General features: G+C 36.7%; 1 protein-coding gene across 1 annotated transcript in view; it reads left to right on the plus strand.

Moving 5' to 3' along the window:
* STT3B (STT3 oligosaccharyltransferase complex catalytic subunit B) overlaps positions 1-25,182 on the plus strand; it is a 102,618-nt gene that overhangs the window by 71,200 nt on the left and 6,236 nt on the right. The window contains exons 6-14 of the mRNA XM_070455302.1: positions 7,194-7,292; positions 8,293-8,439; positions 9,538-9,586; positions 13,583-13,737; positions 17,116-17,327; positions 18,809-18,996; positions 19,631-19,802; positions 20,681-20,854; positions 23,315-23,428. Of these exons, the coding sequence (XP_070311403.1) occupies positions 7,194-7,292; positions 8,293-8,439; positions 9,538-9,586; positions 13,583-13,737; positions 17,116-17,327; positions 18,809-18,996; positions 19,631-19,802; positions 20,681-20,854; positions 23,315-23,428 (1,310 nt within the window). The remainder of the gene's footprint in view (positions 1-7,193; positions 7,293-8,292; positions 8,440-9,537; positions 9,587-13,582; positions 13,738-17,115; positions 17,328-18,808; positions 18,997-19,630; positions 19,803-20,680; positions 20,855-23,314; positions 23,429-25,182) is intronic.

Below are 25,182 nucleotides of genomic sequence, written 5' to 3' on the forward strand. Positions count from 1 at the left end.
GAGGTGTTTCGTATACATTCTTTCATTGTCAGACATTTCTGTTTGGTTGGTATTACCCATGAGTAATAAAGCTAATTTTACAATGTTTTGCTTTTTTATATTAATAAGGAGGGTTAGGCATTTTCACCAAAGTGTGTTATCATCAACTTTACCTTAATGAGTTTGTTTAGTTTTTGCAGAAATAAGTCTTGACTTAATATTTATCAGTCTTTTTTTTTTTTTTATTTGGGAAAATGATATACACACTATAAACACACTATTGCACTATATATACACACATATACACACTATTCTAATTCACCTTACTCCCTGAAAGAGACTGAGCATCCTTAACAGTTTAATAAGCCTTTGAAAACCCTTTCTGAATAATATGCAGCACGCTATCTTAGTCCATTCAAGCTGCTATAACAAAAATGCCACCGACTGGATAGTTTATAAACAAGAGAAATTTATTTCTCAATTTGGAAGCTAGAAAGTCTAAAATCAAGGCACCAGAATGCTCACATTCTTCTGAGGGCTCTTTTTCTGTTTCTTAGCTTGATACCTTCTTTGTCCCCACATGGTAGAAGGAATGAGCCAGCTCTCCGGGGCCTCTTTTAAAAGGGTACTTGTTCCCTGGTGACCTCATTACTTAATCACTTCCCAAAGGCTGCCTCCTAATACCCTTTCCTTGGGCATTGGGTTTAGTATAAACATTCAGACCATAGTGTAGACTGAGTGTTTTCTCTGCAACATTTTAATTTGCTCTGCAGGTTTTAGAACACATCTTTAGAATAAAATGCTTAGTAATAGATGGTGTCTTGAATCTTAGAACTCACTGTCTATGATAGAGACAGAATTTTTATAGGTTGTATTAATCACAGAGAAGTTGTCATCTGAAACCAGTGTCTTTATAATACAGTAATATAATTCTTTTATAACAATACTGGAAAACTAACAAAAATAATAAAGTCGTTTACTTGATTAAAAAACATAGTAGTTTGGCAGTTTACAAAAACTTAATGATAAAGTTACTGTGACCCACAAATCCACTCCTTGGTATATACCCAAGAGAATTGAAAATTCTATACTTACACAGAAACTTTTAATGTTCGTAGCAGCATTTGTTATTCATAATAGCCAAAAACTGAAGACAACCCAATGTCCATCAACTGATGAATGGATAAAGTGTGGTGTATCCATACAGTGGAATGTTGTTCAGCAGTGAAAAGGAATAAAGGTGATATGTGCTACATCATGAACCTTGAAAACACTGTGCTAAATACAATAAACCAGACACAAAAGGCCATATATTGTAGGATTCTTTCTGTATAAAATGTCCAGAGGTGGCAAATCCATAAAGACAGCAAGCAGGTTAGAGACAGAAAGTTGGTTTAGAGATTGCCAAGGGTTTGGGGACTAGAGTGACAGCTTATAGATACAGGCTTTCTTCTTGGAAGGGGTGGGGAGAAGTGTTCTATAATCATAGTGGTGATAGTCACACAACTTTGTGACTATAATAACCACTCAGTGGTACATTTTAAAGGGGTGGGGTTTTTTTAGTATGTATTATATCAGTTTAAAAAAAAATTATTATCTGCTAATTAGGTTTATACCCACTTCAGCATACTTGATAACAATCACCACTGAAATAGTACATATGTATGTATCAGGTGGTTCTTATACACCATGAACTGTTCTTTGCATGTATTGAACTCATTTACTGTTTATAACCTTGCCTTGAGGATAGGTCCTTTAAACAAGAGAAGACATAATTTGCTCAGGATCATATAGCTAGTAATGGAGCTGAAGCCTAAATGTAGATAGTTTGGCTCCATACTCTGTAATGCAAAAAATCACTGTAACTGTGTTGCCTACCATATAAATAAATACCTTACTGTGGAAATATGTTGATATATATCTCATTACCCAGAAAACACTGTAAGCCAGCATTGGAATCCAGAAAAGAAGATGATGGGTTAAACAATAACTCCGAGCTTTTTGTTTTGGAACAGTATAAGGAAAAAACATTTTTAAATCAAGTGGTGATGGGGAAGAACTGAGAGTTTCTTTGTTTAATTTTAAAAATGTAGCGCCCTAAAAATGTGATGGTCAGGAAAACAGAGTTAGGGAGACGATTGAGGGATAGACCTTTGTGAAATGCCCCTGAATCAGGAAGAGGAAGAAGAGCTAAAGGAAGTGAAGTTAGATTAGCAAAGTCTAACTTCCCTACCCTCCTCATTTCTATTTAGCTCTAGAAGTTACCAAGGAGCATCATTTTACACTTTTAAATTATATTTCTTCGTTGTTCTTTCTGCTATCCTGTGCTTGGCTTTATTTTAAGTATCAGTACTAGGTATATTTGCTATTTTTAAAAATTGTCATTGTGTCTCCATTCAAATGTTTTGCACAAGTCACTTCTTCCTACTTTTACAAATAGAGCTTATAAAATAGTAGTTTAAAAGAGTCATTCAGTACAATTTATAATGAACAACATCCTTGAGAAAGAAAAATTATTTTTTCTCTTGTGTGTCTGTTAAGTTAGTCATTATATTTCTGTCTGCTGGTCAAGAAGAATCTGTGGAGGGTTTTTGTTTGTCTTTTTTTTGCGGGGGAGGGGGGAGGGTCTTATAAGCTATAATATCATGTATGTTTCTTCCCATCTTTCACTCCTTTTATTTATCAGCATTCATAGTAATCAAGCAGTAAAATATCTTTATTAATCAGATTTCAACAGTCTTATAAGCCTTTAATCATATTTATTAATAATAAAGCAAAACTGGTTGAGTTTTCAAGTATTTTCTATTTCTTTTGGTTAGTGCTGTTGTGGTTGAGAGAGAAGAAACGGGAAAGGAGTGTTTTGCCAGCCCTTTCCATTAAATATCACCCAGGAGATAGAGCGAATGCTAAGGTGATTTCATGGTAGATTAGAGTTAACTGGAATATAATATTCACAAAACCTTTTCTAACTTTATTTACATAAAGGGATGTACAGTAGTACTTTAAAAGCATGAAGGGTGCTGTCAACTTAAGTTGTGATGCTTTGTCAGGGAGAAAGAAAGTACTTAAAGGCTACTTTGGGGAACAGCAAGAGCTTGTATTAAAACTGGGCATTTCTCTGGTACTCGAATCAGGCCTTTTGGTGCCTTTTATTTTACAGACCAGCTCATTTGTGCACCTTAAGCCAAGAACAGTGGTTTGGTTCTTTTCTGTATCAATCTAGTCCCACCCAATACCCTTGGGGGAGAAAAAGTACTGTAAAAGTGAAAAGATGTTTAGATTCTGTTTTAGAAGATTACTATTTGTCCCAAATTAAAGAGATTTTCTTTGTTTAAAAATAAGCTAACAGACTTTGTATATATCTTCCTAATGATAATTGGAGGGGAATTCTAACACATTGGAAGTTTGATCTGCAGGAGTAAATTGCCAGTAACTATACTTCCACAGGATGGCAGTGTGGTAACATTGTCATGATGTAATGATTTACCACACTCTTGGTCTTGTTTGTTTTCTTAGAACTCACTGCTTTGATGGAAAGAGAGCTTTATTCTTCTGGTTTAAAGGGTAAAAAGAAAGTAGGTTAAGATAGATGGATAGAAGGTTGTGAAGATGTAGAGCACAGTTTGATCAAGTTTCAGAGTGTGGAGGAAGAACTGGTGGAGAATGATTGCTCTGTGAGTGTGCTGTTGAGGGTTCTGAGAATGTCAGAGAATGGTTCAGGTGGTATTATGTGTCTCTTCAATGTCCAGGTCAAGAAGCAGAGCTCTCGCCGTCCTCTCGCCTGGCTCTTACAGAGCCAGGGTTTTTTTCCACCAATGTCGCATGTACTTGCTCCATTGTATTGCGGTAATTTGTTTACGTCTTTGATTTTCCAAACTGGATATCTGATTCTCAGAAGGTCGGATTGTATTTTTAGAATGTCTTGACCACAATAGGCCATAACTTAATATTTGAATGAATTAAAGAGATAATTTTTAAACATAGTACAAAGACTCAAGAAAAACATGTTTTCATTTTGCATTGGAGAATGGTTTATGTTTAAGAATTAAGGGTTACTTCACTATTTCTTCCAGTTTCACTGTTTCTTAATACGTATTTCTAATTCTTATTTTCTGTGTTTTAAAACATGGGTTTGTAAATGGGATTTAAAATGAGGTATGGTGATGTGTGTCTAATTTTACAGGTTCAAGAAGAAGGGCAGTATTAAGCAAGATGAACTTGGAATTTTTTTAAACAAAATTCAGCTGAGTGAATTTTAAGTATCTAATTGGCTTTATTAATGATTCATAAGTTGGACAGCATCACTAATGTAGCCAAGTAGAAAGGAGCTCCAAAAAACCACAGTAAGGGAAAGATTTTTATAGGCAAGACAAGGAATCCGTAACCAAAAGAGCCTTTCAGGCCTAGGTAACCTACCTATGGGGAGAGAAAGGGTCTTTGTGGCAGATTCCCTCCTCTTTCTTTGGGCAGTGGGAGTTAGAAAGAATTACCTCATTTGTGCTGACAGAACTTTCCATGCTGACCTAGTAGAATAGTATTCCTGGGGAAGGTTGTGACTGCAGTTAGGATTCGGTATTGAATCTTGAATTTCAGCACTGTTGACTCCATTTGGGGCCTTTAACAATGGAAATATTTGTGTGTTAAAGAGTACTATGAAGTAGAAGAGCATACATCCCTCTATGTAAACAGCTCATTATCACTGATCCAAAAAAGATAAAAATAGGGAAGACATGAACCAAGTTCTCTTAAAAGAAAACGGTTATCGGCGGATTATTGCATACATCACGTTTATTAGCTTTGAATCATCAGTGCACATAAGCAGGTATAAATGAGATTAGTTTGGATAGAGGAATATTTGTAGGTAAAATATTGTTGAGAACTTGTCTGTTTCTGTTAGTTGAGATTTGTTTGACACTAACTCATATTTACAAAGTAATGTGTTTGCAAGTTAAAGTCCCACCTGGCCTTTTTTATGTTTCTTGAGATTGAGTTTCTTTTTCTTGAACCCATCTCCATCACTTTTTTTATTAACTTGAACTCTAGTGTACCACTTCTTTATAAAGAGTTTTCTTTACCTAATGGCAGTGAATGCCTGTGTAGCTGCATCAAACCACTGAAATGAGAGTATTAGCAGATTTAGTCTCTTTTTGCATATACCTGGAAAAGTGGAAACAGTAACAGATTTTCTTGGGCTTCAAAATCACTGTGGATAGTGACTGCAGCCATGAAATGAAAGACACTTGTTCTTTGGAAGGAAAGCTATGACAAACCTACACAGTGTATTAAAAAGCAGAGATACCACTTTGCTGACAAAAGTCTGTCTAGTCAAAGCTATGGTTTTTCCAGTAGTCATGTGTGGGTGTGAGAGTTGGACCATAAAGAAAGCTGAGCACCAAAGAATTGATGCTTTTGAATTTTGGTGTTGGAGAAGACTCTTGCGAGTCCCTTGGACTGCAAGGAGAGCAAACAGTCAATCCTTAAAGAAAATCAATCCTGAATATTCGTTGGAGGGACGGATAATAATTTTGCCACTTGTTGTGAAGAGCCAACTCATTGGAAAAGACCCTGATGCTGGGAAAGATTGAAGGCAAAAGGAGAAGAGGGCAGCAGAGGGAGAGATGGTTGAATAGCTTCACCAACTCAATGGACATGAATTTGAGCAAACTTCAGAAGACAGTGAAGAACAGGGAAGCCTGGCACATTGTAGTCCATGGAGTCACAAAGAGTTGGACAGGACTTAGTGACTGAATAACAACAACAGTTCTTCAAGGTCACAAAATGACCATGTTCCCATTTTTTTCCCCTAATTCTGCCTCCTTGACTCTTTGGGAATCTACACAGACTGATTTGTAAGAGAAACATACTGGTATTTGAACACCATCAACCAAAATGGTTGGCAGTTCAAATATATGTGACATAGAATTTCTTGTTCATACTTTTATTGCATTTGCGTTCACATATCTAGTCCAACACTAATGTGTCTGGAAAGTACATTGTTGGATGAGTTTGTTCCTCGGGATCCTCTCGACAGCCAGCTCTCTGTTAGCTTGGAAGCTTTATACATTGGTCCTTCCTATTACATTCACTTAAGCTTCTTAGCCTTTTCCTAATACTGTGGTCATCCGTGATCAGACACTGTACAGCACAGCATACACTTCCCTTCACCCAGCTCAGCTGAGAAAGAACGCTTACTCACTGTTAAAAGAAACCCAAGTGAATGAGTGTTCTTTCTCAGCTGAGCTGGGTGAAGGGAAGTGTACGCTCTGCTGTACAGTGTGGAGCATACAGATACTTCTGCTGAGCCGTTCTCTTGCAGTCTTTTTTCCTAGTAGAGTACTTTATTTGCCAAGCACTAAATATTGACTAGCCTTCACGAGGTGATGTGTATAATAAGCTTTATAAATGGAATATTTTTCACACTTACTTATTTCAGAAGAGTTTTAACTTTCTTTCAAATTAATTTTTATTTACGACTATTCCAAATACTTCACTGTAATGATATGTGAATACCTTAATGCAAAAACAAATCCTTTATACAAGCTGTAACCACTCCCCAATTTGCCTGTACACTTAGGTTGATATAAACCAAGAATACTACATAGTATATTCAGTGCAGAAAGCAAATACGTTTCCTTTATTAGATCCTAATAAATTTGTAACTAGTCTGTTTTATGACTTGACCTCTGTGTACTTAGTTCTTTTGTTCTTTAATCATAGAAAACCTAGTAGATGGACATAAAGTTTGTTAAAACTGGTAACGTACTGTACAAAAAGATTATGAAAAGGTTGTAAGTACTTAAAAGCTTTTGAGACTGCAAGCTACTCATATAGGATGATGATAAGCTTTCATTTGGTCATGCATACTTTGTGTTAATGCTAATAGGAATGGTGTTTACATGCTTCTTGGGTCATGTCAACAATTGTTAATGATAGAATGGAAAAATTTGATTCCATTTTCAGAAGAAGAAAACAGCACCAGTCTTCTTAAAATAATACTTTTTTAAAATGGCAGAAAAGAATTATATGTTTTATAATGTATGATTGATTAATCATCCAGTATGTATCAAATAGAATAGTCACTTCAAAATTCTATTAAAATAAGTGCAGTTAAAACTTTTTCAGTTAAAAAAAATATATGAATCATGTATATATTTATGTTTGAAGTACTTAATGGTAATGGTGAATTGTCCTTGTTTCCTATTTTGTCTTTACAGCATATAGCACTTTCTATATTGTGGGCCTGATATTATCCATGCAGATACCTTTTGTGGGATTCCAGCCAATCAGAACAAGTGAACACATGGCAGCTGCAGGTAGGAAAAATATTTATGTTCTTTCTTCTAAAGAATCCATGAATGTATGACTGACTGATCTTCAGTGGAATGGAGGGTTCTTTTGGGGCTTTGTTGTTGTTTCTAATTTTCATTGTATTAGTTCTGAAACATCACCACTGTAAAATATGAATATCACCACTGTAAAATATGACAGGAGAATTTATTGAGACTTTCTGATATTGGGCTTCTGAAAGTGCCTGTCTTCCCAGGTATGGCTGTTTTGAGAAGGTTAAAGCATCCTTTTTTGCCAACACTAAATAACATTTGCTTTGTATAAACAAATATTAAATAGTAATGTATCTGTATACTGGGTTACTATACTACTGAGTTGTCATTTTGCCAAATTTAGGTGGAATGGAACATTTCATTTTTATGTCCTTTACATCTCACTAAAATATTTTATCCATCCCTACTAACTAGAATTAAGGGCTTTTATATTGATTATAAAGTCACATAATTCTCCCTAAAGCAGAGCATTTTGCCATTGTTAATCTGGGTCACAGATAACAAGATATAATGAGAGATCTGTGAATAAAACTTTATCAGAGATTTCCACACAAGGTCCATGACCCATAGAAAATCTGTGGGTAGTCATTTTGTTCGTAGCATTTTATAAATATCGGCATTTTTAACTTTCTGAGATGATGATGGTCCATAGCTTTTATCATCAGATTTTCAGTGAGAATCTTGAACCACACACACCCACCCCAGCTATGAACAGTAACCATATATTGTTGTTCAGTCGCTAAGTCATGTCCCCAAGGACTGCAGCACTCCAGGCCTCTCTGTTCATGTATTAGAAAAAAAAATATGTAACAGAAATTTTTAAATGTATTAAGTGGTTACCTGTCATTTGACAAAAGAAATGTCAGATCACTGAATTGTACAGGATATTCTAATAGTCTTCCAAATAAATGTTTCTCAATGTTCTTGGAAAAATGCTTCATTGATTACTTATATGAACCTTCTCTTTAATTAGGTGTCTTTGCATTGCTGCAAGCTTACGCTTTCTTGCAGTATCTGAGAGACCGGTTAACAAAACAAGAGTTCCAAACACTGTTCTTTTTGGGTGTGTCACTAGCCGCAGGTGCTGTGTTCCTTAGTGTCATCTATTTGACTTATACAGGTAGGTGCCATCACCTGTCAGATGTGAACCTTGTCTCTAGGTCATTGCAAAAAGTAAATTCTTTTGCAAATTTTATACATGTTCCATTTATCCTAGTAGGTCAGCTATTGTTTTCTTTTAAACATTATGAAAATAATAAGTCAAAGGTTCTAAAATCTGAACAGCACTACAGATTTCCTTCTTTTTTTAAACAATATCTTTGTTGCTTCAGGTTCTGCTAAATCCACATTCAAGCATCCTTCTCTTGATAGATGATTAGGCCCAAAATGTATAAAATTCTAAGTTTCTGGTGTTAATGGCATAGGTTTACCCTCCCTAGTGTATATATACTCTCTCTCCTGCTTCTAAACAGCCAACCAGATCAGTTTTCAGTCAGCTTCTGAATTCTAAGTTACTTTCTTTTCCTGACTTTACCAGTCCTAGAAACAAATCAAATTCTTTCTGAAGGTATGTCAAATTAATGAACCAGTTTAGCTCGTAAAATCATGAAGAATTAATTGACAGGAGTAAAAGGCACAAATGTTTAAAATCACCTTTGTAATTGATCTAAATTAGGCCTACTGGACACCTCTCACTTTTTAAAATTATCCAGTACTATCTTAATATCTTTATTTTATTAGTCAATTAGAGGTTTAAAAGAATCAGAAAGCTGTCAACAGTGTTATCAGTCAGCTTGTTCTATTTCTTTGGAAATGTAATGTCCATGGGTATCTTTTTAATTTGATCCCTAAGGCCCAGACAGTGAAGAACCTGCCAGCAATGCAGAAGACCTGGGTTCGATCCCTGAGTCAGAGAGCACCCCCTGGAGAAGGGAATGGCAACCCACTCCAGTATTCTTGCCTGGAGAATTCCATGGACAGAGGATCACAAAGGATCCATAGGATCACAAAGAGTTGGACATGACTGAGTGACTAACACTACTATTACTAACTTTATTTTATCTGATGACCAGCTGTGTGAAATACAGTGTAACCTATTTTTTTTTTTAAGGCAGTTTTTTTACCATTAGCTTAAAATTAGTTCAAATAATCAGTAAACATAAAACCAATAAAAACAATGAAACAGCCAATAAATTTACTTTGCATTTTTCCTTCCAAGGTTACATTGCACCATGGAGTGGCAGGTTTTACTCATTGTGGGACACTGGGTAAGTGCAGATAAGTTATGTGCCCTCATGTTATTTAAATATTCTTTTGTCTTCTTTATTGTTAATATCTCTGTCAATACCGGGCAACATTCTAAAATATTTAGCACATACCAGTTTAGTAAACGTTGTATTTTGTCTTTGTTATAATATCCGTTTGGAATTCACTGGTAGTTTGATATGTAAGTCATATTTCTGTTCTTCATGGGCAACTCCTTTTTGTTTATTAAAACATTTCAGGTAACACGTGCCATTTTAATGATTGATTTTTTTTGTTTGTTTTTACCAATGTATTCAAAGTTTCCATCTGTTAGTAATATTCAATTTTTAACCCTTAAGGATGCTGTAGATATGAGAAAAAATTTAATTTTATCTAAGTTTCTTGGTGTTATTTAACCATCAGATATACTAGAGGATATCTGTTGAGTTTTTTAAGAGTGCTTTTATGAGATGAGTTAATTAAAAAAAATAGTTTTAACATTAGCTCAGTACTTTTTTTTTTAACTAAAAATGTTTTCCTAAGGATAAGAAAATATCTCTTGGTGATAATTGACCTTTCTCCCTTGATTCTGCTGTTCTGTCTTTTTTGTTACCCCGTGTGGCCCAATAAAAAACATACCACATTTTATTGAATATGCCTGCCCTTTGATATAATACCAAAAAGGCCCCTACCCAAGCCTAATTAAAGGGCATAAGCAAATGATGTATGGATGGCTGAAACTTAACAGACACATACTCCCAAAGATAAGCCTTTGCATCACCAGAGAGTTTGAGGGAAAAACCCCAGTTGTAGAAGTCAGTTAATTCTGACTAGGTTAAAAATTCTAGGTTAAAATTTTATTAGTCATACTTACTGTTGTTTTCAAACTTTACTTGCCCACTTTGGAATCTTAGGATATTTCAGAGAAAATCTGTCCTGTCCTTTTCATGTCTCTCACCAACCACCTCTGTGCCATCTCCGTGTTAAGAAAGATATTGTCACAATAGGATATCTTATTGGATGAGTTATTCTGCTAGTCACACATCCAAAAGGTAGTCGAACTCAATGGTGCAAACCTAGGAAGTGCTTGTTCAGTTCATTCCCTCAGTTGTGTCCAACTCTTTGTGACCCCATGGACTACAGCACGCAGGCTTCCCTGTCCATCACCAACTCCCAGAGTTTACTCAAACTCAAGTCCATTGAGTCGGTGATGCCATCCAACCATCTCATCCTCTGTCGTCCCCTTCTCCACCTGGCTTCAATCTTACCCAGCATCAGGGTCTTTTCCAGTGAGTCAGCTCTTCCCATCAGGTGGCCAAAGTATTACAGTTTCTGCTTCAGCATCAGTCCTTCCAATAAATATTCAGGACTGATTTCCTTTTGGATGGACTGGTTGGATCTCCTTGCACTCCAAGGAACTCTCAAGAGTCTTCTCTAACACCAGAGTTCAGAAGCATCGTTCTTTGGTGCTCAGCTTTCTTTATAATCCAACTCTCACTTCTATACAGAACTACTGGAAAAAACCATAGTTTTGACTAGACAGACCTTAGTTGGCAAAATGATGTCTCTGCTTTTTAATATGCTAAGTTGGTCATAACTTTTCATCCAAGGAGCAAGCGTCTTTTAATTTCATGGCTGCAGTCACCATCTGCAGTGATTTTGGAGCTCCCAAAAATAAAGTCTGACTCTGTTTCCACTGTTTCCCCATCTGTTTGCCATGAAGTGACGAGACCAGATGCCATGATCTTAGTTTTATGAATCTTGAGTTTTAAGTCAACTTTTTCACTTCCTCTTTCACTTTCATCAAGAGGCTCTTTAGTTCTTTTGCCATAAGAGTGCTGTCATCTGCATATCTGAGGTTAGTGATATTTCTCCCAGCAATCTTGATTCCAGCTTGTGGTTCATCCAGCCCAGCGTTTCTCATGATGTACTCTGCATATAAGTTAAAAAAGCAGGGTGACAATATACAGCCTTGACATACTCCTTTCCCTATTTGGAATTCTTTTTGCTTTTTTGATGATCCAAAGGATGTTGACAATTTGATCTCTAGTTCCTCTGCCTTTTCTAAATCCAGCTTGAACATCTGGAAGTTCATGGTTCACATACTGTTGAGGCCTGGCTTGGAGAAATTTGAGCATTACTTTGCTAGCATGTGAGATGAGTGCAATTGTGTGGTAGTTTGAGCATTCTTTGGCGTTGCCTTTCTTGAGGATTGGAATGAAAACTGACTTTTTCCAGTCCCATGGCCACTGCTGAGTTTTCCAAATTTGCTGGCATATTGAGTGCAGCACTTTCACAGCATCATCTTTTAGGATTTGAAATAGCTCAACTGGAATTCCATCACCTCCACTAGCTTTGTTCGTAGTAATGCTTCTTAAGGACCACTTGACTTAACATTCCAGGATGTCTGACTCTAGGTGAGAGATCACACCATCATGATTATCTGGGTCATGAAGATCTTTTTTGTATGATTCTTCTGTGTATTCTTGCCATATGTCCTTAATATCTTCTGCTTCTGTTAGGTCCATACCATTTCTGTCCTTTATTGTGCCCATTCTTGCATGAAAAGTTCCCTTAGTATCTCTGATCTTGTTGAAGAGATTTCTAGTCTTTCCCATTGTGTTGTTTTCTTCTATCACTGAGGAAGTCTTTCCTATCTCTCCCTGCTATTCTTTGGAACTCTGAATTCAAATGGGTATATCTTTTCTTTTCTTCTTTGCCTTTCACTTCTTTTCATAGCTCTTTGTAAGTCCTCCTCAGACAACCATTTTGCATTTCTTTTTCTTGGGTATGATCTTGATCACTGCCTCCTATGTGATGTCACGAACCTCTGTCCATAGTTCTTCAGGCACTCTTGTCTATCAGATCTAACCCCTTGAATTTATTTGTCACTTCCAGTGTATAAGCGTAAGGGATTTGATTTAGATCATACCTGAATGGTCTAGTGATTTTCCCTACTTTCTTCATTTTAAGTTTGAATTAGGCAATAAGGAGCTCATGATCTGAGCCACGGGCAGCTTTTGGTCTTGTTTTTGCTGACTGTATAGAGCTTCTCCATCTTTGGCTGCAAAGAATGTTATCAATCTGATTTCAGTATTGAGTATCTGGTGATGTTCATGTGTAGAGTCTTCTCTTGTGTTGTTGGAAGAGGGTGTTTGCTATGACCAGTGCATTCTCTTGGCAAAGCTCTATTAGCCTTTGCCCTGCTTCATTCTGTACTCCAAGGCCAAATTTGCCTGTTACTCCAAGTATTTCTTGACTTCCTGCTTTGGCATTCCAGTCCCCTGTAATGAATAGGACATCGTTTTTTGCTGTTAGTTCTAGAAGGTTTTGTAGGTCTTCATAGAACTATTCAACTTCAGCTTTTTCAGCATTACTGGTCAGGGCATATAGACTTGGATTACTGTGATGTTGAATGGTTTGCCTTGGAAACAAACAGATCATTCTGTCGTTTTTGAGATTGCATCCAAGTATGGCGTTTTTGGACTCTCTTGTTGACTATGATGGCTACTCCATTTCTTCTTAGGGATTCTTGCTGACAGTAGTATATATAATGTTTATTTGCATTAAATTCACCATTCCAGTCCATTTTAGTTCACTGATTCAAAAAATGTCAATGTTCACTCTTGCCATCTCCTGTTTGACCACTTCTAGTTTGCCTTGATTCATGGACCTAACATTCCAGGTTCCTATGCAGTATTGCTCTTTACAGCATCAGAATAAGTGCAAAAGAAATTTCTATTTGAGCAAGGATTTTTGTGTTAGAAGTCAGAGCCAACACTTTTATAACTGTCCTTAGATAATTCTAATTTTAGGGGGAAGTATGTTGATTTTTGGATTTACCAATGTGTGTCAGATTTATATCCACTATAGCAGGTAACATTGGAATGTATTTTTAAACAAGAAGAGGGAGAGATGGGAACCTTATCTATTAGTACAATCCAAGAAAGTTTATTTACCTAAAAGGAGCTGCTGTTTTATCATTTAATTTTAAAAAATGTTAACTTCTTTAATACCAGGTATGCAAAAATACACATTCCAATTATTGCATCAGTGTCTGAGCATCAACCTACGACTTGGGTATCTTTCTTCTTTGATCTACATATTCTTGTGTGTACCTTCCCAGCAGGCCTGTGGTTCTGCATTAAAAATATCAACGATGAAAGAGTATTTGGTAAGAGGTTTTTAATAAATACTTTGATTTATTTTTGTTACTGAGATTATCATTCCACCTTAAAGTTTTGTTTGTCATTGCTCAACTTTGCATAAAGATAAACTTTCGTCTCTTACTTTGTATAAGTGCTTAACCAAGAAAAATTAAGGGAATTTGCATTATATATACTCTCATTATTAACTGTTTAAATTTTGTACTAGTATGTAAGCTTTTCATTCAATTTATTGTTTTCTGAGAGGTTAATGTAATGATAGTCTGTGGCTGAGAATTGGAAATTATAACTTTGTTGACAGAATAGACTTGACTATGTTTTCTCAGTTAACTCTAAGTAGGAAGACTTTGGCAGGGGCATCCATGATCCAAAAAATTTCAGTGGAAAGTACATTTTGTAATAGAATCACCTGTAAGTAAATATCCTCTTGGCAGATAGATTTGTGTAATTTTCAACCAACAAGTCTTAGAATTACAAACTATTTTAAAGTCAGTGTTTAAGGTAAAACCTGAAACTAAAAACACTGTAATATGCACAGGGTCACACAAGCAAATATCTTGTACAAATATGTGGCCTGGACCATGCATGACACTCAGAAGTTTCAGAGTGATGTCAGGAGAGAGAAAATAGCATCTGCATAGGTGCTAACCAAAGAGTGGCACTCATTTTTTTTGGTTTATATGGGGCACTCATTTTTTTTGGTTTATATGGGGCACTCATTTTTTTTGGTTTATATAAGTCAGTGGACTTTGAAGAAAGCCGTGTTAATACTACATCACTCAAGACGAATTAGCTTAACATATTGCCCATTCATGATTTAGCAGTCCCAATCCTAGATAGATACTGAGAGAAGGGAGTGTGTGTCTAACAAAGGACGTGTCTTAAGAATGTACATAGCAATTTTATCCGTAATAGCCCCTAATTAGAAACATTACAAAGGTTATCAGCAGTAGAAAAAAGAGATTCTTATGCATTTGTAGAGTGGAATATAGCACAACAATTAATACAAGAATAGCGTGGGTAAACAAAAGAAGTCAGTACAAAAGAGAACATTTTTATATAATTTTATTTCTATGAAGTTTAAGAATAAGGAAGTATCACTACGAACAAAGCTTATGGAGGTGATGAAATTCTAGCTGAGTTATTTCAAACCCTAAAAAATGATGCTGTTAAAGTGCTGCACTCAGTATGCCAGCAAATTTGGAAAACCCAGCAGTGGCCACAGGACTGGAAAAGGCCAGTTTTCATTCTAACCCCAAAGAATGTTCAAACTACCACACAGTTGCACTCATCTAACACGCTGGCAAAGTCTTGCACAAAATCCTCCAAGATAGGCTTCAGTAGTACATGAACTGAGAACTTCCAGATGCTCAAGCTGAATTTAGAAAAGGCACAACCAGAGATCAAATTGCCAACATCTGTTGGATCATAGAAAAAGCAAGAGAATCCCAGAAAAATATCTGCTTCATTGACTACGCTCAAGCCTTTGACTGTGTGGATTATAACAAACTGGAAAATTCTTCAAGAGATGGGAATACCAGACCACCTGACCTGCCTCCTGAGGAGTCTGTATGCAGGTCAAGAAGCAACAGTTAGAACCAGATGTGGAACAATGGACTGGTTCCAAATTGGGAAAGGAGTACGTCAAGGGTGTATATTGTCACCTTGCTTATTTAACTTATATGCAGAGTACATAATGAGAAATGCCAGACTGGATGAAGCACAAGCTGAAATCAAGATTGCTGGGAGAAATATCAATAACCTCAGAGAGGCAGATGACACCATCCTTATGGCAGAAAGCGAAGAACTGAAGAGCCTCTTCATGAAAGTGAAAGAGGAGAGTGAAAAATCTGGTTTAAAACTCAACATTCAAAAAACAAAGATCATAGCATCCGATCTCATCACTTAATGTCGAATAGATGGGGAAACAATGGGAGCAGTGGGCTTCAAAATCTCTGCAGATGGTGGCTTCAGCCATGAAAGTAAAAGACACTTGCTCCTTGGAAGGAAAGCTGTGACAAACCTAGAGAGCATATTAAAATGTAGAGACATTCCTTTGCTGACAAAGGCCCATCTAGTCAAAGCTATGGTTCCTCCAGTAGTCATGTATGGATATGAGAGTTGGGCCATAAAGAAAGGTGAGCATTGAAGAATTGATGCTTTCAAGCTGTGGTGTTGAAGACTCCTGAAAGTCCTTTGGACTGCAAGGAGATTAAACCAGTCAATCCTTAAAGGAAATCAATCTTGAATATTCATTGGAAGGACTGATGCTGAAGCTCTAATACTTTGGCCACATGATGTGAAGGACTGACTCATGGTGCTGGGAAACATTGAAGGCAGGAGGAGAAGGAGATGACAGAGAACGAGATGGTTGGAATGTATCACTGACTCGATGGACAGGAGTTTCAGCAAGCTGCGGGAGTTGGTGATGGATAGGGAAGCCTGGCTTGCTGCAGTCCATGAGGTCTCAAAGAGTCGGACATGACTGAGTGACTGAACTGAACTAAGAATGAGGAAAGTTAAATTATTGCTTTGAAAGTTGAAATAGTGATTACCTGTTTTATGGGAGAGGGTAGTGGTTATTGACTAGGAAGAGGCATGAGGGATTCTCCTGAGGAGCAATACAGATGTTCTGTATTTTGATATGGGTGGCAGTTACATAGGTGTGTGCATATAAAAATTCACTGAGATAAACAATATTGTATAGTAAATGTATTTTTTAGTCAGGAAAAAAGTATGAATTGGTTTCAAGTGAGATGGACACTCAGATGACTCAGTAACTTTGTGAAGTCACAGCCTCTAGCCAGAAATGAATAGAGCCTTTCCCTGTGGTTCCCTGTGGTGAGCACATTATCTGGAACAGTTTGACTGTTGGAAAGTACTTCCAGATTTTTTAAGTTTCTTGGTAATAGCTTCATAAGTTCCTCCTTTGGTTAATAAATTATTTTCTTCTCATCCTGTTTTTACTTTAAAGCAGGCTTTATGCCAAATATTGGCACGAGCTTTTCATATACTCTATTTGATTCTATAATCTTACTGTGCCTAATAATGTAATTCACCAAACACATTTTCCTCTGTTATGGATTTTTCTAATACGTGATGCTGTTGACAAATAACGAATTGTTTCACTTCCCATAATAGCTATAGTTAATTTGAATCCTGATACATTGCTCTCAACTATTGATATGCAGTGTTAATTTAGTCAATACTAGTTATAATCTGTAAATATGACTTTAAAATTGGTTCAGATTATCAGTTTAAAAACAGCCCTTTTATGAGATGTTTGGCTGTGTTTTAATTGTCCTTTGAAGTAGTTTTGAATATTCAGTGGGTCTTCCTGGGACCCTTTGTTTCCTGAAATATTACAAGAGAACTTGTCTTTGCAGTTGCGCTGTATGCCATCAGTGCCGTCTACTTTGCGGGCGTGATGGTGCGGCTGATGTTGACCTTGACTCCAGTCGTCTGCATGCTGTCTGCAATTGCATTCTCAAATGTTTTTGAGCACTATTTGGGGGACGACATGAAAAGGGAAAACCCGCCTGTGGAGGACAGCAGTGATGAGGATGACAAGAGAAACCCGGGAAATTTGTATGATAAGGTGGGAAATCTAAAGTAAGGCCTTTAAAAGTTTTATGTGTTTTGTTTTTCCACCATAGTAAGAATCATACACATTAAGAAGTGTGGTTAAACAAGAATCTAGACAAATTGACACTTTGAGTTCGTCTTTTCACTCAGAATATGAAAATAGAATGTCATCAGAGTATATAATCACCTTTTGGGTCAGGTTTTATAAACTAAAACCCAATTTTGAGAGCAAAAAGCTGGTGCTCTTACTAAATTACAAAAGATTTAACACTATAAATCTTTCTGAAACGATGTGCACAAGGGTTTATCCTTGAAGTCCATATTCAGTGTAAACTTTTTAAATACCTGGTAGACTGAATAGTAAATGAAGGATATCGTGTGTGCTCAGTTTTGTCTGCGACCCCATCGACTGTAGCCCTCCAAGGTCCTCTGTCCATGGGATTTTTCAGGCAAGAATAGTGGAGTGGGTCGCCATTTCCTTCTCCAGGGGATCTTCCCGCGTCTCCTTCATTGGCAGGTGGATTCTTTAGCCACTGCACCACCTAGGAAACCCCATATGAAGCGTATTAAATGCCCCCTCCTTTTTTTTTTTTAAAGTCTCCAGTTCATTAGTACTAGGTGCTGGGCCCATATAATGTAATTCACTTTTAAGATCTCAGGAAACAGAGCAGAATTATATTTGGTGGAAGTGTGGATAAGACTTAGAGCACTTGTCTTGAACAACAAATTAAACTTTACTATATTGACTAGGTTTTTAAGTAGCAGTAAGCAATGAAACTTCCTAGTATAAATATTAATTTAAAAATTTTCTTTCCTTACTCTGATAGGTCCAGTATCATTGATACAGATTACTGCTATTAAAGCACATGCCTGCTTTTGTGTTTATTTTTGTTTTGTGGTTTCTCAATAATTAACCTTGCAGTTTAGAACCTCTGACTCTATCCTGTTCTCTCCTGGTTTTTGAAGAGGTTTATTGTTTTGTTTTCAAAAATACAATCTTGATTTTAACAAGCCTTGACTTGGGGATTGGAAATTGGAAAACTCATTCTGATAATGCTTTTTTTTTTCCCTGTACTAAAGTCCTACAAAATCCTGGATTATAACTGAACATTGCTTTTTTCGGGATGAGGAATTCAATTTTTTTATAAGGAAAAGTTGCCAGGATGAGACCATTTGGTTCTCCCCTTCATATTTATTTAAACATAAGGTCAGTTGAGTTCCAAAGCAACTTCTTACTGGAGATATTTTGCTATGCAACCAGTTCCTGGATTGGGTTTAGTTCCTGGAAGTCTTCTCATTGACAGTTGACTTGAGATTATACCTCGATAATTCTTAGAAAATATTGTACGACCCACACAAGAATTCCTGATGGTTATACATTCTCCTCTTGAAAGACTTAAATTGATAGATACATTCTCCCAACTTCTCCATGTGATGTCTTAATGAAATCAAGTCAGATGATGAATTTGTCTCATCAGTTTTCTGTATTTTCAGGCAGGCAAAGTGAGGAAGCATGTAACCGAGCAGGAAAAAACAGAAGAGGGATTAGGTCCTAATATAAAAAGCATTGTCACCATGCTCATGCTGATGCTGTTGATGATGTTTGCAGTCCACTGCACCTGGGTCACAAGCAATGCCTACTCCAGCCCAAGCGTGGTCCTGGCCTCTTACAATCATGACGGGTAAGAAGATGGCTTGACTATGAAAGGATTCCACACCTGCTCTTTTCTTTTGTCTCAAAAGATAGAATTCAGAGGTCTGTCTGAATATCTTTGCATATATATCATACGCATTAGTCTTAAAGTGTCATGCTTGGACACAGCGTCATCATTACCAAGAAACCCATTAGACATGCACATTCTTCACCCCACCTAAGCATGTAGAGTTAGAAACCTGGGGGTGAGACTCAGGAATCTGTGGCTTAAGAAGTGCCCCAGGGGAAAAAAAAAAAAGTAGTAGTAGTGCCCCAGGGATTCTAATGCGGCTGAAATTTAACAGCAGGTGTTTTCGGTACTGCCCCCACCCCAGCTTCTGCCTCACGTGGGTGCTCTTCAGACTTGTGCAGTATCAGGCTCCATTTCAAAACTACTAAATCAGAATTTCCTTTTTTACGTGATAGCCTGGTGGTTTGTATGCCTATTAAAGAAGCACGAATCTAGCTCTTCTTTTTTTTTTTTTTCCTTCCCTACCCTGGAGGCTTTTTAACTACCATCCTTAAAATATGAAATTATTTAGTGGCCTGGCACCCCGAGATTTTAAGAAACCATCTTCACATTTATAAGGTCTTATTTAAATGAATATTGTGATTCTTTTCAGAACTAGGAATATTTTAGATGATTTCAGAGAAGCTTACTTTTGGCTAAGGCAGAATACAGATGAACATGCCCGAGTGATGTCTTGGTGGGATTACGGCTATCAGATTGCTGGGATGGCTAATAGAACCACTCTGGTGGATAACAACACCTGGAATAACAGCCACATAGCACTGGTAAGAACTTGACCAACAAAAGACCAAAAGTTACAAGCCTTTAATCGCTACTTAGACATCAGACTTCACTTGTGATTAAGTAGGAAAACTGGGGAAGAAGTACTTTTTGCTTGGTGAATTTTCAACATACTTCTCTACATATTTGTTCAGTAAAGTGATTCAAGGTATGCTTACTTATCTGGTTTTTAAGACTAGAATTTGTTTACATATCATTCAGAATCAGAGGCTATATGCTGGAGAATGAGGCAAAATCTGAAACTTACTGTATTTGTCTTATATTTTCCATTTCGTAAGTTGAGAAAATTATTTGCAGATGTGTAAAGCAAGTGCACTGTGTTTTATGAACATGCAGATTATGTTCACTCTAGCTATTAACTAATTTTCATTAATTAAAGTAATCACCTCTCTGTTCTCTAAAGATTTTAAATAGATAGCTGGGTGTTAGCCAAATGAATTTTGTTTGTATTAGTGTTGTGGCTAATCATTAGATATTTGGTAGACTGAAGAAAAGGATATATTTGTTCTAGCTAGATGGATGGTCATCCCCAGCCTGAGATTTTGAGAAATTGTACTTCTTTTAAGCTTGCTTGCTTTCATATTAAAGTGTTAACTTAATGCGACCAAATTATTAGGAAAATATAAGAGCACGTATTCTGATTTTGACATGTCTGCTGTAGTTGGCTATAGTAAGGGAGGTGCTTATTAAATCTCATGAAATTTGTTGAATTCATAGCAGATTGTTTCTATAAAAGGAATTACATGTGAATCAAACTTTTGAGATGCATTCTATTTTAAGGTAAAAATGTGCGTTCATGTTTGGTTTTAGTGTTATTTTGGGGCTGAGAACACATATTCTCACTTTTTTTTTTATTCTGTAGGTGGGAAAAGCTATGTCTTCAAATGAAACAGCAGCTTATAAAATCATGAGGAGTTTGGATGTAGATTATGTTTTGATTATTTTTGGAGGGGTTATTGGCTATTCTGGTGACGACATCAACAAGTTTCTCTGGATGGTTAGGATAGCTGAAGGGGAACATCCAAAAGATATTCGGGTAAGAAACTAGGTCGTTCTTATGTGCAGGGCCGCTCCCAGAGCCCAGGTAGCTCTCTTCCCTTGCTGACTGCATTGTATTTGTTATCATCATCCTATCTCCAGAGCAGTCCCTCACTCTACTGTTCACTGAAGACAGCATAAACATTTTCCCAGGTTTAAAACTTCTGAAATCTGGTACTTCCATTCTCCTCTAGGAAACAGTTTTTTTTCAAGATTCTTGCTTTTACTCCTACGGCCTCTCACATTTGCCCTTTCCTTCCATTTTTGTTGCTTCCACTCTGGTATTGACCCCAGTGCTCATAAACCTGAAATAGGACAGTAGCGTTCAAATTGCTATCTTTGCCTTAGTCTGTTTCCTCTCCCAATCTAACATGACATTGATCATGTTATTTACAGCTTTTTTTTTTTTAAAGTCTCCGTTAGTTTAAGGAAAGGAGCCTTGGGAAAAAAAGCAGACAGATAAAGAGTTGCAACTAAACCCTGCCGCTAGCAGCTTGGTGCTGTGGGCAAGTTGTTTTTCAGCCAGTTAGCATTATATGCTTCGAGCAGTAGGTCTTGTTCTAGGTTCTAGTGTTAACGGTGGTGATTAGGGCCATTTCACTTTATCACTAATAGAGATGCCAGGGATTCACTTGTAGTGCTATTAAGAGATTTTCTGGTAATGTAGATGAACCCTCAGCCTCATGATTGGTTTAGAATAATCAGAATGATGATTGAAATAGTAAAGCATTGGTACAAAATCAAAACTGCTTAGCTCAGAATGCAGTCCCTTAATACTTCCCTTTGCTGGCCTCGTGTTCTTCTATCAACGTTGTCCACTCTGTCACTCTCCCCTAGCCCATGAAACTTGTTCTGTGTTTTCTTTCCTTGGCTTATCAGACATGCATGTTACAATCTTTTCTTCTTGGGGTGCCTTCCCTACAACAGTTCTGTCCCTTCCAGAGGTCCTGTGGTACATCCATGTTTCTGCTCATCAGGTCATGTCCAGCCTGTTTTGTAGGTAGACTCTGCTGTATCCTCCCACTCAGCTATGGGCGTGGAGAGGATGGACACCCAGCAGTGAGGTTACATGATGAAGGCATAAAAAAGGAGAGTAGGATTCACTGCTGATCCAGAATAAAAGAACCTTTTGGGGAAACGTGGGAATGTATTTTGTGTGACAGGGGTAGAGTTGAGTAAAGCCCCAGATTTCCTGTTTAAACATAAATGCTTAACTACCCAACATTAATCCCTTAAACTACCATTAATAAATAGTATTTCCTTATATTTACATTGGTCTTAATCTTCCATGTATGTGAGTTTTCACTTGTGGATTTGCTTTTAGCAGTGTTAATATTGTGACATGATCGATTGGGATATGTTTTGAACATTTATGTAGAGAAAAATCCTAATTTCCTGTGCTTTGTGAGTTAGGTAATTTACATATTCACATGGTTCAAAAAATGAAGTATACAGGGACATACAGTAAAAGTTTATCCCCCCCCCCAAAAAAAAAAGAAAAAGGAAAAAAGTCCAGGGTAATCTCTTGTTATTTTCTTATTCTAATTGAAGCAGGTAACTAGTAGGAAAATATACACATTGTTCTTGCTTTTTTTTTTTTTTAACTTCACAATATTCTACGGAGATCTTTACATATTAAAATACTCGGATCCTTCTTCATTTCTGTTTTTTTACATCTGTATAGTGTGTTCCATTGTATGTGTGCACTATGATTTATTTAACCTGTCCCTGTTAATGGATATTAAGGTTTTTCGAGTTTTTTTCATCTGAAACAGTGGTGCAGTAAATAACTTTCTACACTCATCATTTTGCCCACGTTTTAATATCTGTAGGATAAATTCATAGAAAAGAAATTTCTGTCAATAGTATCAGATTGGCCCTCTCAGAGGTTAATTTATAAATTTGATGACCTCACAATAAAAATTGCTATAAGAGTTTTCTAAATGTTCCCCTCCCAACTAAAAAAAAACGGTTTTGACGTTCATATGGAAAAATAAAACAAATTTAGGAAAACTCTGAAAAGGAATAATGGCTGGGGAAGGGGAGACAGTTGAAGAGAGTCAGCATACCTAGTATTAATTCATGGTGTTGGTACTTTTTTTTTTTAAATTATTGAGGTTTTATTATAACATGGTTTAAAGTCTGGTAGAATTAATTGCTCTCCTTCATCCAGCAAACTATTGCTCTCTTTATGTTTTCTTAGATACTTTTTTCTTTTAATAAATAATTTCTGGACTGAGTGTTAAACACCCATGGTAGTTTTGTGCATTTTTAAGAGATCACATTAACTTTATGAATTTGTCTTCTGATACTGTGGGTTTTTTTGAGATTTAACTAAATATGGCTTTATGAAGATAACCCCAAAAGCTAGCTCTCATGGGGAAATGAAAAGGGGAACCTATAGTTGTGAATATGTTATATTAAACTGACACAGAAACTTCTGGATTCTTTCCTATAGGAAAGTGACTATTTCACCTCACAAGGAGAATTCCGTGTAGACAAAGCAGGATCCCCTACTTTGCTGAATTGCCTTATGTATAAAATGTCATACTACAGATTTGGAGAAATGCAGGTTAGTTATAATCTTTGTTTTTTTCTATAATCTTTATTTTATAAGCTTTATTCTAGATTTTTTCCGTAATCTTTATTAACAGGAATATTTTAACAGTAGTCTTGTTTGACTCTAAAAAGCAGGATAATATTTTGGTTTGCTCTAAAGAAAAATGTGCTCATCTAAAATTTTTCTACTCTATTAAATTTACTTTCTGAAACTTCTGTGTGAAAAATGAGGACATATTTTTTAGAGCAGAGGTTTCTTTCCAAAATGTTAATTAACAGAGGCTTAAATCCAACCCTTGCCTGCCATCTTGCCTTTTTGACTTCATGTTTTTGGAAAACATTGCTCTCCGAGGGAGAGGTCTTTCAGGTGGGAAGTGGTGTGATCTTAAGTAGCTTACTCTTCTGCCTGGTGAGGGAAAGCCGGAAATTAAAAGGTTAGATTATTTAGTCACTTCACACTTTTATTCTCTCCCTGTTCTCCATTACCTCAAATAGCTGGGACTCTCTAGGTTAGTGTTACCCAGAAAATTAGAATGATGTGCTACATAAGATGTAGTCAATGAAAGGAGTGAATGGACAGGGAAGTATTGTGGCAAAAGGAATGAACAGCAGATTGTCACAAACTTGGGCTCCATATCGGGCTCCATCATATCATGTAATCCTTGGATGAGTCGCGTTCTCCCTGGGCTTGGTTTTTTCCTTATCTGTTCATAATGGGGCTCCTGGTGGCCTCTGCTGCTCCTCCTAACTTTCATATTGCATGGTTGTCATACCAAGTTACACCTTCATACTAAGGTTATATTGAAAACTTTCTGGTTCCATGCTGCTTTCTGGTTGATACTAGAAGGCAGAGGAAAAATTGCTTGTTTAATTTTGTATGAATACCACAGATCAAGATAATGCTTCTGCATTACTCATTTGGAATTACTCTGCAAGTAGCTTTAAAAAATAATAATTTTACTACTAGGTTTAAGTTTTTGTTTGTGTTTTGATTTCTTTTGAAGGCAAACTGCCTGGTCTCTAACCTCATGCTATGCTAAGAGAGAAGCACTAAGGGCATAATAATTATCTACCCCAGAAAATGGGTGAAAGATTAGTTTCTCTGTTCACTAATGATAGCATTGAAGGACCTTTTTTTTTTCCTGTCTGATCGAGAGCTCTAAGCCATGCTTCTAGCATGCATTCATTTTGATGCCTTTCCTACTCAAGAATATGTTCAAGACATGAAGTATACCTTTCCTGTTGTAAGATATATAATAACAAGTTATTCCCTCATTGGACAAGGTTTGTTTTCTGGTTTTATTTTTTTTTCCCCCATTTATTTTTATTAGTTGGAGGCTAATTACTTTACAGTATTGTACTGGGTTTTGTCATACATTGAAATGAATCAGCCATGGATTTACATGTATTCTCCATCCCGATCCCTCCTCCCACCTCCCTCTCCACCAATTCCTCTGGGTCTTCCCAGTGCACCAACCTGAGCACTTGTCTCATGCATACAGCCTGGGCTGGTGATCTGTTTCACCCTAGATAATATACATGTTTCGATGATGTTCTCTCAAAACATCCCACCCTCGCCTTCTCCCACAGAGTCCAAAAGTCTGTTCTGTGCCTCTGTGTCTCTTTTTCTGTTTTGCATATAGGGTTATCATTACCATCTTTCTAAATTCCATATATATGCGTTAGTATACTGTATTGGTCTTTATCTTTCTGGCTTCACTCTGTATGATGGGCTCCAGTTTCATTCATCTCATTAGAACTGATTCA

This window comes from Odocoileus virginianus, chromosome 26, assembly GCF_023699985.2.
Source record: "Odocoileus virginianus isolate 20LAN1187 ecotype Illinois chromosome 26, Ovbor_1.2, whole genome shotgun sequence".
NCBI classification, from domain to species: domain Eukaryota; kingdom Metazoa; phylum Chordata; class Mammalia; order Artiodactyla; family Cervidae; genus Odocoileus; species Odocoileus virginianus.